The following is a 15,865-nucleotide window of genomic DNA, read 5'->3' as shown; positions in this document are numbered from 1 at the left end:
CTAAAACTTTATCTAAAAAGGCAGCCCCCTCTTGGCAAAATTCTCTCTTTTTCACAGTTTTTGAATCTAATACTTTGAATTCTCCAAACTTGTCATATCTGTCCATGCGTCAGATAGTTCTGTATTGTACAGCTCCTTACAAAACTCCTTTAGAAACAATGTAACAATCACTAACATGCATTACATACTGAGTACTGAAATAACTCCGAGCAATGAAATATATGCAGTGCGTTGCTTTGAGATCGTCCAACTACGTGGGTGAGTTCCCATGATCAGCATTAACGGCAGTATTTCTTAAAGAAAAGACAAGAAAAGAAAGCATTTCATCTAGCTTCATGCAGCCCGGATGTTTATAATTGCTCCACCCCCAACGTAGACTCGTTCACGCCAAAGGCGCGTTCATGTGCAGCAGGCGAGAGTAGGCACGACCGGGTGGGTGCGGGCTTGCTCTTGGGGGTGGCGGAGGTGGTAGGCGGCGGCGAGATTGTGGGTTGAAGTTTTAGCAGTAATTTAACAAGAGACAAGAAAAAAAGGGTTATTGGGCGTAGGAGAAATGACCGCCGAACTACAGTGTGAAAACGAAGAGAGCGCGGAAAAGACGGTGAGCAAATGCGGTTTTACTTAATAAAAGGTAGACATAAACAACAACATCAGCATGTGGCATTAAAGCCAGCACCTCGGGTGGGGTGACGTAAGTTGGCAAAGTGTTGTTAACCTCTTTTGTACCATAAAACACCGATGTATTATAAAACTGCTCCATGTCTTGTCATACGTATGACAAAAGTTTTTTTTTTTTCTTTTGTGTTGTCATTGGTCGCTATGTCACTTTTCATATGACAGTAGTGGGTGCATGCCTGTTTAGAAGAATTGCCTTCTAGGCTTGTGCTTGTTATTGTGAAGCACGTGTACGGAGAAAGCATATTTTCTTTCGCTATTCTTGCACATGAAGATTGGGACCTAGTGCCCCAGTTTGTCACCTCTCTCGGACTACCAGCCAGACAGATCGTGACACTCTCTGTTGGGCTTTACAGGAATCGAGACCTACAACTATGAATGACGAGCATATTTCGTGTGTCTAGCCTGAGAGTCTCCGGAAGTAGAATTGTAGTTTAAAGGTTTGCACTTTTCAGGGTCCTGCGAGGTTAGTTAATAAGCTCTATCATCTTGAACTGTTTGTTCAGGGCTTCTGGTATTTTAAGCAATTTTCTTGGGAGCTCAGATTTGCTGGATTGCGTGTCACTGATAACTCTCTGACACAGTGTTTTTTAGTTGCATTCTAAGTTTCTTTTATAACTTGGTACGTGTTCGTTACATATAACCAAAATGAGTTTATGTAGAAGTTTTACATATAGTTAGTGTAAATTATAATTAAAAAGAAGGACAAGATGTATACACTAATCATTTGAGTGAGTGGATGGACAACCGCACTACCTAAATGTAGTATAGGATGTTTACCAGTTTTTAAATCCCTGGGCTATAACGCAGTTTTATCAATTTTGTTGAACTTTCTTTATATCCCCCATTCCCATTTCTGAAGTCTTTTGCTTTTTAACCCTGAGGTGGATGAGTGGGATATATTGCTTATCTTGTGTTTTAACCCACTTGAATGCCTGGAGTTTTGGACCAGCAAAATTGTGATTGCTGGTAGGGAAACCATACCACTTCAGATAGGAATTTCAAAAGGTTATCAGTTTTTTTTTTCTCTACATGCATTTATGAAATTGACATATTTCAATTTAGGGGGTATATAACTGAGATGTTTGTTTACTTCAGGACATTGGCCATTTTATTCTGGATTTTAAATAGAGCTTTGTTGGCTGCAGCGACAGTAACTTAATTCATCCCAGTTGGCTGCAATGGCAGTAACTTAATTCATCACATGTGAAATATTAATATTGAATGTGGTGAAGTACAATATTGTTGAAGAATACCGGAAATGGATAATGTGTTACTTATTACAAAAAATATGACCTAAAGGCTTTTATTGCCTATTTATGTTTGCAGTAATACTTAGGTAACTTGGAGCTGAACAAAAAAAAGTTAAATCTGTCTACAACTGATGCCCTGCCAAGGTGTTGTTCCTGCTTTGTGCCCTATGGCTTCAGCTGCCTGGCGGTACTGCCCTGGCTAAGCTGGTTAGGATGCTGGATGGACTGAAGAAGTGCTACATTCTTTCTGTCATATCATAAATACAAGTGTATGTGAACAGCTAGCGCACCAATGAGTACTTGTTAGAAATGAGTTGTATGGTTAGTCCTTTGGTCTTAAATCCAGAAGCAAGCTAATATGCCAATCTTTATTACATGTAATGCCTCTACAATTTGGTTTTTCCATTAGTGTAACTGATTAGTCCTGAATCTTGTCAAGTAAAATACTCTTCACAAAAGCAACAAACATTGTTATATGAAGTATGCCCTTTGTTTGTATCTTATTTATGTATGACTCAAAGGGTACAAATATCATTTTAGCCTTTATTATTTTCAAATATCAAATTAATAATTTATTTCCAATTACTTTTACATAGCAGTTGGATGAATTCTGAGTTAGCATTTTGATGGTTTTGCATCTTATCCCAGTGTTCTTGTGATTTTCTCCAAAGACTCTCTGAGCTGATGGCCCAGAGAGAATGAGCGTATGGTTGTGCGCTTTTTGTTATACCCATGAATTAGCTTAATAGGTTAGATAAATAGGTGTATAATTCTTTAAAAATGAGATACCTTTATATTCTGTAGTGGTTAAAACCAATGGTCACAGATTTTCTTATAAGTGGAATTCTTTTTTAACTAAACACGGTTTTATTTCCTAGGTAAGCAGCATGTTGGCACGGTGGTTAGAATTGCTGCCTCAAGGATCCATCATCCTTGGATTGAATTTTGATCCAGAACATTGTCTGTGTCGAATCTGCACACTCCCCTTCTGTCTGCGTCGGTTCTGCATTGGGTAGTTTTCCCCTACATTCCCACAGATGAGCATGTTAGATTAACTAGTGATTCTAAATTGGTCTTGAGGTTATATCAATAAGAATTCCCCATGACTGACTGGTCTCCAGTCTTGGGGCCTCTTTCTTCTTTATACACAATGCTCGTTGGACTCTGAGTTGGGTTAAAAAAGGTTTGGCAATATAATGGTTGATGCTGTTATTTCATAGTTTTTTTGTATCAGACCAGTGATTAGCAGCTCAGTTTGTTAAATATATATAGAAGTGCTGAAGATCACTATGTGTTACTCACTAATAGAGTTGTCCTCTTTTTTGATTTAAAAAAAATTTTGTTTTTGTTCTTTGCTGTATTGATTCAAGCCTTTGCCTGCTGACAGGTAAACAGGTGACTATGACCCTGAAGTAGTTGGTCCCCTATGCCACTCAATCATGCTTGCACCAGTGTCTCGTCTGCTCTTTGCTAACCATCAGTATTTATATTATATTTTTTTCAGTGCAGTATTTGAGCACATTTAAAAGAAAAAAGTCACCTAAATAGTAGAAAGTTACAATTGAGACTTTTAAATATCTAAAGCAATGGCAAAAATGTCCATCTTTATAAATTTCTTAGAAATTCAGAGCTTTCCGAATACAGGTAAATAAGAGCAGGTAAAGGGTTAGTCAATTAAACAATGAAATGTAAGAATTGTAAGAGTTTCTTTATCTACAGGCGTCCTTAGAAGTGGACTTAGATGCAGTGTTATACTATGTATACGGTAGAGGTTTTACAGAGGAGTGGAGATCATTCATGTTGTCCAGATTATTTACTGGTGAATTTTCTCAACATCAATTGCAGTCTTTGTCTTTAATAGATGTTATATTTTTATATATATATATTTTTTTGCTTCTGTCCTGGATTTAGTGAATTTGGGGATGGGTTTTAATTTTAAAAACTGATGGGTGGTCACTGCAATTAACTGATTCATTAGTTTATTCTACATTTCTATAACAGTTTTTACAAATAAATACTTTCTTATTTGTACATTATGGGTAATTTAATTAAGAGGGAATTATACTTCAAGAATAATCAGGAAAAACACAGGGAAAACATGCAAACTCCCCCTAACCAATGAGCAGTGTGGCATTTGAATCCAAGCCCGAGGCAGTGGTCATATGTAACTTGTCATACACAGAATTATAAAGGTACAAAAATATTTTATATTTCAGATTTGAAACATTTATATTTAATAGTTATTTGTACAGTGTAAATATGTTAAATTATACTTATTATTTCTGTTTTTATTTAATATCTATTTTTAACAAAATGTGAGGCATTCTCTTTTGCATTTTTCCAAGTATGATCAGTTATTTTTTTTATAAAAGGATTTACTTATTGACATTAGAATCATTTAAGAACCAAATTTGTGTATAAATAATTGATACATTTTGATATATAGGCATGTTTATCTCATATTGTGTTGTGTCTATTTGCATTTTTTTATTTCATAAAATTTTGTGTTTTTTTATCACTGGGATTATTATACTGGAGGCTTGCACTAAGAGTTGAATTGAATTGAAGTGAAATGAATTACCAAAGATTTAGGTCCCTGCATATCTGATAAATGTATTGCAGACTTACATGCTAAAGAACTAATTTTTTAATTATTGAAAACATCTGGTGTTGGCAGTTGGTGTCAATTAATCCATTTTACCGTACCTATTTTTATTCTCTGTTTTAATGCAATATCTTGTAAAGCCTTAATGTTGTTCTGGAGTCATTAAATCATTTGTCAGGTAGAAATATGAATTTCATGTTTCACAGTTTTCGCTTGCGTACAGCTATAAACTTACAGATCTAGGATCTTTTAAATATCAAACATCTAACACTTGGCAAGCAAAGTACAAAAAAAAAATCATGATGTATATTTAAGAGTATAGTGTTACTTCTTCATTACCTATATCTAGGTATAGAAGACTTTGTGTGTTTCTTTCAAGGTTACTATGGAAGGTAATAATGATTTTTTACATTTTTATAATGCCTTTCTCACTACTCAAAGCTTTTCCATGCAGGTAGGACCTTGCAAGCAAACCCATTATCTCCTTACTGCAAGGCAGCAGCACTTCCACTATTCCATCTACGAGGTGCTATCTGCAACTATCCTAAAAAATAACATATTAACAGGAATGGTACACATTGTTTGCAGAGTCCATGGCTTTGCCCTTAATACATGATGTGTTGACAAAAAAATGAGGAGCACACTGCAACAGACCTGAAAGAGTGTATTATTTTCATATATTCTAATGACTGGGATGTGTAAGCATCTGAATGAACTTTTGTTAATCCTGTTTTGAAGTTCTGAAAATACTAAATGTTTACCTTTATCTCATAAGGTAGTATGCATATTTTAATTGTGCTCAGTCTCATGGAAATAGTGATTCTTATATGGGCTTTTGTGAATTATATCATGCATGGTATTATTAATTTGTTGATAGTTAGCAAGTGTTTCATTATTTTTGTTTTCATTTATTAGCAAAACAAATATAAAGTTTTTCCATATCGCTATCACTGAATCAAGACTCATATATTTCAAACTAAAACAATTAATTTGACTTTTTGTATTAATGATCACTGTCTTATGGAAAAATAGTGTGTTAGTGAATCATTTGCTCAAACTTGAAATCCATCATAACATAGCCAGACGTCTGTAGCTTTTTCTTACGGGTGGATTAATGTTTGTTTAACATTTTTCATGCATATATAACTAGATGTTCTACTTCTACTTCCTTGATTACCAACACTATTATGTAGGCTCTTCTCACCAAACCACTTATTGCTCTGAGTACTCTATGTGGAAATTTCCTTGCTTATCATGTACACATCTGGAATATCAACTCAAGAGAAGTACGCATATTAGATCTCTTCTGTAATTTCTGGTTTGTGCTCTGGAAAGGTAAATTGCATTTTACCTAAGTATAAAGCATTAATCAGCTGGTACTATTATTCAGGGGTGTTTTTTGCATTTGTTATTCACTTAGAGAAACCAGCACTTGCTATCAGATGATGCAGCTGTTGAGTTATATTTCACTCTAATATGTACATCTTGACATGTAGTTCTGATGGGACGAGATCAGGGATATGCTTTGTAGGGAGCACATTTATGTATTGCCCCGAGCTACAGCCACAATGTTGGGAAGGCATTTGCCTAATAGCGTCTGTCCTGAAATGGATGTATAACTTTATTACTGATAGTATTTTTTTTTAGAAATCATAGGTTTCATTTCATGGAAGTTTTTTCATACTTGTAACTGTTTTGTTTTTCTTTATTTGTTTTGTAAAAGAAAGAAAATTGTTCACAAATCTTTCCACATCGTACCTCCAAATCTCACGGCATAGCTCATCTTCCATGTCACAGCTTATTAAATTATAGAGAAACATTTTTGAGTCAGATGCATGGACACACAGTCAGTAGGTCTTAGTCAGTTTCCCAGCTCAAGTCCAAATCTCAGCATACCCTCTTCACACCCAGCTAAGTATGAGAACTATCTTTTACTGAGTCATTTTTATCTTTTAGAGAGCCAGGGTTGCTGTGTCATTCTTATTTGCACTCCTAAGGATACATGGCCTATATTATGGTGTACTGTATATAATGTATGCAGTACAAGTCAAGTAAAAATAGGTGATTATGGGCTAGATGGTCTTTATAAGACTGAACAGTTGGAGGCGTTTGTTCCATGGCATTCCCATTCTTGCAATAGTAATGTTTAAAATAACTAGGGGTAAGCAAGAAATTGGGTGAAGTGTAGTGGCTGGGGATCTTTCTAATATAGTTATTTGGTTTGTTCAGTCTACACCTTGCAGGCAGGATTGGAATGAAAAGCACTAATGCTATTTGTGCAGTAGCTTAAAATAAACCCTTAGCAGGAGCTCCAGGCCCCTAGCTCTCCTTATATGTCTTCTGCTGCAGGCTGTAAGATTTCATCTGGGAGGTCAGCTGGTAAAACAACTTTTCAGCTGCATGGGATCACTTGCTTTTTATAGCCCCCTTAGTTTATTGCTTGGTGTGAGTTTCTTGTTTTGTTTTTTTTATTGGAAATGGGTTATGTGAAGTTTATTTTAGTAAAGTATTCAGAATGCTACTGTAATACTGCATTTCAGGTATAACTGTTTTGATGAACACAGTTTAAAACAAGGAATTTTTCAGTGAATGACTTAGTCTTTAGAAATGTACATAAGTCATATTGAAATTTATGTTTTGGGATCATTTTGATATCTGCTAGTTCACTAAAATGCTAATTTAACATATCACATACACCTCCCATAACTACACCCAATAGTTAACTGTAAGTGCAGTAAAATAAATCCAGGATTAAACTGAATTTGTGGTGGAGGGTGAAGATTTCTCACATTTGGGTTTCAGGGTTTATAAAGAATGATATGATCTTCATGGACTACCTGATTTAGCTTACAATGTGCTTGTACTAAGTTTATTCACACACAGCACATTTTTGTTCAGTAGCTGAAAACTAAATACTACTTAGAATCAATATTAAAAATAAAAATTCAGTTGTGCCACATGCATTCACGAATACCAAGATAATTCTGGATATTTTTGTTTACAGAGATTCTTTAGTGCTGTTTTTTTTAACACTGAGTTTTCAGATTAGGTTGTCATATTTGTGACATTTGCCCCAGTGTATGAAGGGGGATATATTATCAGCCTAGTAAAACTTAATGGACATGTCAAATTCATTCAGCTATTCAAGTTTCACAAACTCTTGAGTTTAATCTATTACTTCAGGACCTCTGTAGAACTACCTTTGTTGTGTTATATTCAAGGTGACTTATATAAGTGGTAGACTTTGTTATTGCTTTTACCTGTGTGTTAATCCAGAATGAACCACTGAATTGGACAGACACCAGTAATTACTTGTGATTAGCATTCAGATATGATGTGTCGTATGTGTCATCATTACATCTCTCACATTTTAGGCAATATACTAATCCCCATTATAAACTATGCAAATTTAAGATTTGCTGATGTGTTTTCAACAATGAAATATGTATGCAATGTATCTGCCTTGTTGTGTGTCTGTCGTTATGCTCTACCATTAATGCAGACAGAGTTGGAGTTACATATTCAGGTGCCCATAGGCTGCAACACACTTTGCTCTCTACCTCTGCCCAGTTTGGTGAAATAACATGAAAGGTGGAGAAAAATAATGTAATGGGATAGAAACAATTCAAGCAATGACAATATCACAAATGAAGTTGAAAAAATGTAAATTGTTGAGCTAAAAACATGAAAAGCCAAACCATTTTTCACTTTGTAAAATATAAATGGCCACACAATTTCAAGACATTCAAAGGAGGTTGAACATAACAGCTTGACGTGGAGGACAAATAAACATTAATTTTATAACTAACTTGTTTTAAATTGGCCAGTTAGACCTGCCCTTCTCAATTTTTTTTTTTCTCGTTTGCCCCCTTGTTAACATGAGCAGTCCTCCCCATTATATGTTAATCTTTTCATAACTATGTAAATTCAGAATTCATCATAGCAGCATTTCACAAATGCAAGCAGTGGAGCAGACTACCATCTGTAAATTGATTCATCTAACTGGAGTTGAAGTTCTTCATTCTGCAGGATTTGTTAAATCTGTCTTGGGCTAGATCATCAATACGTTGCACAACTGTATCATAATCTGTATTCCATTTGAACTGGGGAGAAAGAATTTCTATGTTTCCAATTGGAGGTTTCACCTGGGATGCCCTCACAAGTCAGACTTCCTACTCGGAAACTTGGGGGTGTTCTGTCAAGTCTGAGTTTGTCAGATTATGACGTCAATCCAAAATGACGACATACGCTGAAAACTTAAGTAAATGCTGTAGTATTATACTGTTCATTAGCACTTCGGTCTCTTTGTGTCTCATTAAATCTGTCATACACCGTACTTTCCAACCTCTATCTATGGACATCTTGCTACAGAGTTTGGATGTGCAAAATAATCTGTAATGTGTTGTTCAGTAGTTGTCTGTAGTCTGATAGAGCAAGCACAGCAAATGTTTTCTTGGAGGTGCCCGTATTGGTTTTCTGAATGTTTTATTGGAACATAGTCAAAACGTGTGTGATGTCATTTCCAGCTCTGACTTCCGAAGTAAGTGGAACACAGCAATAGTTGGTAGTTTTTCTTTTTTTATTTAGTACTTGTGAGCAAACTTAACACCATACTGAACTTGACTTATTGCAGTGGCAGCTGGATGAACAAGTGCTGTTGACACTTTTGTAAGACTTTTTGCGTTTGGCTTTTACATATGCATTTTGCGTTTGATCAGAAATGTTTAGTTTTGAATTCTTTTCTATGTAACTCATTGTCTTTATGATGAGAGAATTGCATTTTTTTTAGTGTGTGTGCATTGCATTGTTTCTAAATGTCCGTGAGGTTTAACAGGAATTCTAAAGCATAAAACACACAGTGAATGAGGACTCGCTTTCAGTAAGCGAGCATGTAAATGTCTAAAAACTGACATCTATAATGAAGTTAATACCACTGTCTACAAGCTGTTAGAATAATACTGTTTAAAGCGACATGGTGCTACTGAAGCACTGTGTGCTGTTATACACCATTACTACATAAGTTTTTACAGAAGAGGTGAGCCATGCTACTTCAGGTGCCATCTAGAATTTCCCTTGTGCCCTGTTTTTAAGAAGCACCCACTTAGACGTTTTTTTTTTCTTATTTCAAACAGTTGGAAATACTTTCAAAGCTTAAATTGCATTTTTTTTTTAAATGACATGCCATGTACCCCCACACCATCATTCTCTTAGGCCCTTTAATTCAGCTATGAATGCAGAGAGATTTGTTTTGTTCTTCAAAGTATTATGATCTGAGCTACTCAAATGTCTGGCCAATGTGGAAATTATGAAACACCAACTAAATTTTATTTTGGAATCAATATATGGACCGGTTCATTTGATAACCTTTGTTGACTTGCCACTCGGACTGAAACTTGCCTTAAATTTTACTTGCTACAGCAATAGTTGTCACAGTTTCTGCTTTTAATTGGGCTGCTAACTTAATAAAGCAAGCTATTATTTTCCAATATCAGCGTTTTTGTGTCAACCCAGAAATTACAAAACTATTTGCTACATTTTTATTGGAGTGCTGTAAGTATTATTTACTAACTAGCTATGTTACCTGTCAAAGGAAATTAAATAAATGTAAAAATATTTAATATCTCTTGCCCTACATGTACCTTCAGCACCTTTACTCATTATCCTTGTGTGTCTAAGCCTTTTTTGCCTCTTGAGCATTTTCCTGCAAAGCTTGCTTCTGTCATTTCGAGGTAGCTTGCTCTCCTCCCTTCTGCTTTTATACTTACAGTCTTTGAAGGTGACTCTCAGCAGGCCTCCTAAGCCTTACCCCCTCTGTGTGTCTCACACTCATACCTCCTCTTTCAATCACATCATCAAGTCAGACTGACCAATCAGCTTGATCCGAGGCACCAGACACACACACACACAGACTGTAGAATTTTATTGTATAATAGATAATAACTAAGGTGGCTGCAGCTTTTTTGTTTTTAGTGTTGTTTGGCTAGGTGTCTTCTCTGCTTGTAATTAGTTGCAATTATTAGGATAAAAATCAGGAGGCAAAATTCAGAAGAAAAAGATAAAAGGACAAAAGAGATTTTAGCATTTAAAACTAGGACAAAAATACATACTTTATTTCTGAATTGCTTATAAACACAAAGCGTATACCAATATGCTTTTCTGAGTACAGAATAAGAGAAGATGAAAAGAGTCCACCTAATTAAACATTTAAATTAATTCAAAGTAAAATGAGTGTGAAATTGGTTGTAAAAGAAAAATATCTTCTTCTTTCTCTTCATCTTTTCCCAGTTAAGTGAGGTTGATGTTTTATAGGTTTTGGCGTGATTTTTATGAATGGATCCTTTGCTGGCATCAGCCTTCCCCATTTATCCGGGTTTGTACTTAGCTACAAAATGGAGGCTGGGTTGGGGAAAAAAATATTATCTGATGACTCTAAATTAACCCCTTAAACGTGCCTGCAAGAGTGTGGTGCCCTATTCAAGGCTAGTGTATGCCATGTTTGACCAACTCACACCATCCCTCTCTAAGGACTCTTCAGTACTAGGGTGTTGTACCGTGTTAGCCATTATGAATGTAGAAAAAATTTGAGCAAAGGCACACTTTATTGGCTAAATAAAAAGATTACAATATGCAAGCTTTCGAGGCAACTCAGGCCCAAAGGCTTGCATATTGTCATTTTTTTAGTTAGCCAATAAAAGGTGTCATTTTGCTTGACTTTTCTCTTAGGCCTCTGAAAAGTTTGGATGGACAGTTGTAGCCATGTTCATCACAATGTGAGGATAAATATGAAGCCTTTGTTTCTTTACTTTAACCTTTATTGTATGGTGTTGTATTTAAAAGAACTAAATCTCAACATCATTTCTGTTCCTTCATTCCCTGTTTCAAATGTGTGGCATAAGTTGCTCTCAAACATGCATAAATCAAGTATTTTTTATAGCTAATTTAACTGAACAATGCAATGAATGTGCCAATAAAGGAAGCCTTATTCATTTATTTAGTTGTTTATTACTTTGAAAGAGCAGTGGGATTTTCCTGCTTTATTAAGTTAAAGCACACTTAATTTTTAAATAATAGACATGATTTCTACAATCCTGCACTTAAATTCAAGCCCTGTAAAAGCTGCTCATCTCCTATTGGTCTCTTTAAACATTTAGTCAGCACTTTTTTTATCTTGATCACTGCTCAGTTTTTAAAATGAGATGTTCTACTTACTCTTCATGCTAACATCTTTGCTGTATCATATGGTATACTGTGTCATATACGGGAATTTAACTGTTTCCTGTTCTACCCTCAATTTGTTAACCGGGATCCAGCAAAAAGAAGACCATTACAAGGCTCTTAATCTATGGATAAATTATTGTTTTTAAATTTTCTTTTCATGTTACAGTATATTTTTATCTACTTTGTAAGCACATGTTTAACCTTAATGGAGCTTATCGTATGGATTGTCTGCTTACATACGGCATGCCAAATACGCCATCTCATGTCCTGTTCTATTTTATAATCTGGTGCTACTTCATCCTAGCATGGGAGCTCTGCCGCTGTTCCAGATTTAAGGAACCCTAGTAGGAAGAATCCATTTAAATTTTGTCATTGGCTTTACTTCTGAGGCCATTTCTGGAGTTAGACTTGTTCTACAAATGCCTGAGACAGTTCAACAGATTGCTTTTCTTTTAACCCTGATCTCATGCAGCTCATGAGTAATAACCTATGTTTAAAGTACAAATCATATTGCCAAGCATGTCTTCCCTTCATCATTATAACTAGAATCATCGTGCCAGTCTAAGGGAACACTGTAGGCAGGGCTTTCTGGTAGTTATAGAAAACAGAACTGGTACTATACAAGTCTCCCATTGCTTTTGTTTAAAAATTGATGTGCCTCCTCTATAGCTTTTTTACACTAATTGTACTTTGTTCAGTTTAAATTATTCTTATAAAGTGTGCTTCTATTTATGAGCCTTTTGGACTATATGGTAATTACAAATATGAAAAATGAAAGGCAGCTTAAATAGAAAACATAATATTGCATTTAGGGCTGGGCAATATGGGCAACAATTTATACAACTAGTGAGAAAAAGAAGCTGTTGAATCTGCTTAGCAGTCACCTGAGGTACATTATGTGGCTTGCATAGCAAAATTGTGTTGCAGAAATGTTGTTTTGCATTTCTGTGCAATTGCAAGATACACATCTCAGTTATAATGCTATAGAGTAAGGAAAGTGTTTGGCGTTAATGTAAGTTCATGGGCAAGCACTTTTATGTTTGCCGTCTCTATATAATCTATAAAGCTGTTCAGTCCTAATGCAGATTTCAAGTAACACCCGCTCAATCTGTTGAATTTCAGGGTGTGTGAAATTATTCTGTTTCATAGCCCGAAATAAAAAATCCTAAAAGTAGACTAAGCTTTGCTTTATTTTGCAAATAAATTACAATATTTTCTTTTTTTTTAAGTCTAGCTTCTTGCCCATAACATGTGTACTGAAAAACATTTCAGCAAAATTTAAGCTGTTCAATATTCTTTTGACAAACATAGCACCACATCATCACCACCTGGTAATCCTTCCTGGTCTCTTTTTCTAACCACTGTCCTATTGGATCTGATTTTTGCTTCCAGCTTTTTATTTTTTAAAGATATTACACTACTCCCAATATTTTAGTTTCTTTCAATATTTTGTCACAGTCTGGTCAGCAGTTGAAACTTGATTTTCGTGAAAATTACTGTGAATTTACATTGAAACTATGTTGCAGACATATAAACCTGGTTGTCTGTTTGTCTGTTAGTCTAGCAGATATTCTAGAGCGTATCGGAAGGTAGAGACACAGCCATTCAAAATGGCATGAGGAATTCTGCAGTGCTTGGGCTATAGTAGAATGCATGAGAATGCTGGGCTTCAGTAATGAAACTGCACTATTTTATATATCCACAGACTCGTCTGTGCCTACCCCCTTTGTAGTTCTCTGAGCAGCTTATATTTGCATACATGCAGGCTTCTGCTTAGAAGTGCCACTGTTTCCAGTGAACTCTACCATTTGTCAGAGCTTAAACCATCCTGACTTGCGATGTCCTGGCCTAATCATTAGGTCTTTCATGAACATCAGTTTCTTGTTGATTTCCTCTTGAAATTAACACATGTACCGTTAGCAAGGTTGTAAAGAAAGGGACAGCACCAGGAAAAGGACGTAAAAAGTGTGTGGTCAGGAAAACAGGCAAAAGTCACAAACTAAACAAAGACATATGCCAAATCCAATACAAGGGTTTATAAGCCTAAGGAGCACAAATCTCATAAACCAGTTGAGTAATGTACATAGTGAAATGCAGAAAGGGTTTTGTATTTAAAAATTTGGATGTTCTTCTAGATATACAGAGGAGTTTGAATACTGTTGCTATTAGAGATATCAAAATGTCCTGACTGTTGGTAAACACTCCTTTGCTACCCATGATTTTTATTTAAATAATGAGCATTCAAATTAGCATGACAGCAAAATGGCAAATAACTCTGTAATTAATTAATAAGGTATTTTCATATTTGAATTGTATTCATGTATAATTTTGCTGGAACTTTAGCATTTTACCATAATGCCAAAGATGTGACAGACGTGTGAAGGAGAATGGTAGCCCAACACCACACATGCTGCCAATTGATTCACTTTCTAAGACATAGTCCACATTATGTGCCCACCTTTCAGAGCTGGCCATCCTCACATGGATTACAGTCTAATTACCAATGTATTTACTCTTGATTTTTAATGTGGTCAAGTGCTATTCAATCATAGTCAGATCATGAAACCTCACATTAATGCTAGGTGGTCTCTAATAGAGCTTGACATGAACTGACATCATTTACAGGCTTTTTTTAAATATTCGATTAGTGGAACATGCTGGAAAATAAACTACAATGTACAGAAAAGCTGACTGTGCTTATGCATTCTGCAGGTGGCCCATTCCATGAATCTTAATGATGATATTGTGATGGCGGCCATCATGCATGCCCACTATACACAAAGAGCACTAAATAGGACAGCATTAATAAGGTTATTGGTAAAATTTATTTAAATTTCCTATTTGGTTAGCATTTTGTTATTAAAAAAGAAACCTGAAATTAAAACAAATGTTCTTGCCTTGACCTTAGATTGAACATCAATCTCTAGTACTAAAGAGCCCCTGGTTTACCGCTATGCCATTATGTCAAACCTTTGAATGTAAAGCAACAAATGAACCAGTCAAATTGTAGTATAAAAAATTGTGTAGAAAATAATAATATATCATCTTGACTGAGAAATGGAGGTAGTGCTCTGAAATTCTTGATGGTAGCTGGCCTTTAAAAGGATTGTTAAAACGACAGAGCCTGCTGTGTCCTTCCTCAACTGCTCTTCATTGGTTCTCTGGACCTTTGTGGCTCCACATGCTGCTAGCTGCCTTGTCCCCTGCCTGCGCATATACTCCACCAGCTCTCTGTGATAAAGCGGGTTGGCTATATGCTCCCACTCCTGTTTGGAAGTCTCTTGAACCCACCACCATTGATAACATAATCAAGGATGAGCCTACCAAGTGAAAACACATACATATAGACAAGGGGTAGGTGCATAAAGTGATTGGTGCTTTTTTAAAAATCCAAAAATCAAAACAGTACAGCACATCAAATCATCTTATAATTAAATAATCCATAAAAAAGTGAACTCTGGAGCTTAAAAATATCCAATAAATAGTTCATAAAAATTAGATTAAAATCCATGCAGAAAGCTGTCCTTTGAAATTCATGAGACCTGGTGTAGCCCGTTAAAACCAACGTCTCTCTGGCTTATCCTATTCAGATCTTGCAGCATGGAGAGATGTCATCCAACAAGTGCAGACAACCCTCAGTTCCTGCTTGTGTCCTCATCACCCATCCCATGACGTTTCACGGTGTGCTGCCAAGCCTCCACTCCTTCGACTCCTGCAGCCATTCCATGGCTTTGCAGGGGAGTCCTCCAGAGTACTGTGATTGCTCCAGCTCCCTGGCTGATCAGCGGGAACAACCTTCAACCCCATCTTGAGCGCTGGCCACATGCTCCATTCCTGTCAGCCTACATCCATCCCTTTTGCACTTGCTCACTCGCTTGCTTTTGCCCTTCTCTCCATTCATTAACCTCCATGTCTGTTTCTCTCATTTTTGTTTCTTTTTCATTTTCCTTTGTTTAATCTCTCTCCTCATCTGCAGTGGCTCATCATATGCCTCTGTGGGCACACTGCCTGAATCACGATCCACGGAAAGCCAATGGAGCAATCAAGACAGAACACACCCTCATGTGCAGGTGCGCTCCGTCTCAATCACTCCACCAACTTCCTGAAGCTGCGC

At 36.1% G+C, this 15,865-nt stretch overlaps 1 protein-coding gene across 1 annotated transcript in view; it reads left to right on the top strand.

Moving 5' to 3' along the window:
* The first annotated feature begins 416 nt into the window (after positions 1-416).
* The window catches only part of usp28 (ubiquitin specific peptidase 28), a 119,904-nt gene continuing 104,455 nt past the window's right edge, over positions 417-15,865 (top strand). Inside the window, 1 exon segment of the mRNA XM_039764004.1 lies at positions 417-601. Within this exon segment, the coding sequence (XP_039619938.1) occupies positions 554-601 (48 nt within the window). The 5' untranslated portion in view covers positions 417-553.

The sequence above is a fragment of the Polypterus senegalus genome, chromosome 9 (assembly GCF_016835505.1).
Source record: "Polypterus senegalus isolate Bchr_013 chromosome 9, ASM1683550v1, whole genome shotgun sequence".
In the NCBI taxonomy this organism is placed as follows: domain Eukaryota; kingdom Metazoa; phylum Chordata; class Cladistia; order Polypteriformes; family Polypteridae; genus Polypterus; species Polypterus senegalus.
This window is presented reverse-complemented; position numbering and strand designations above follow the sequence as displayed.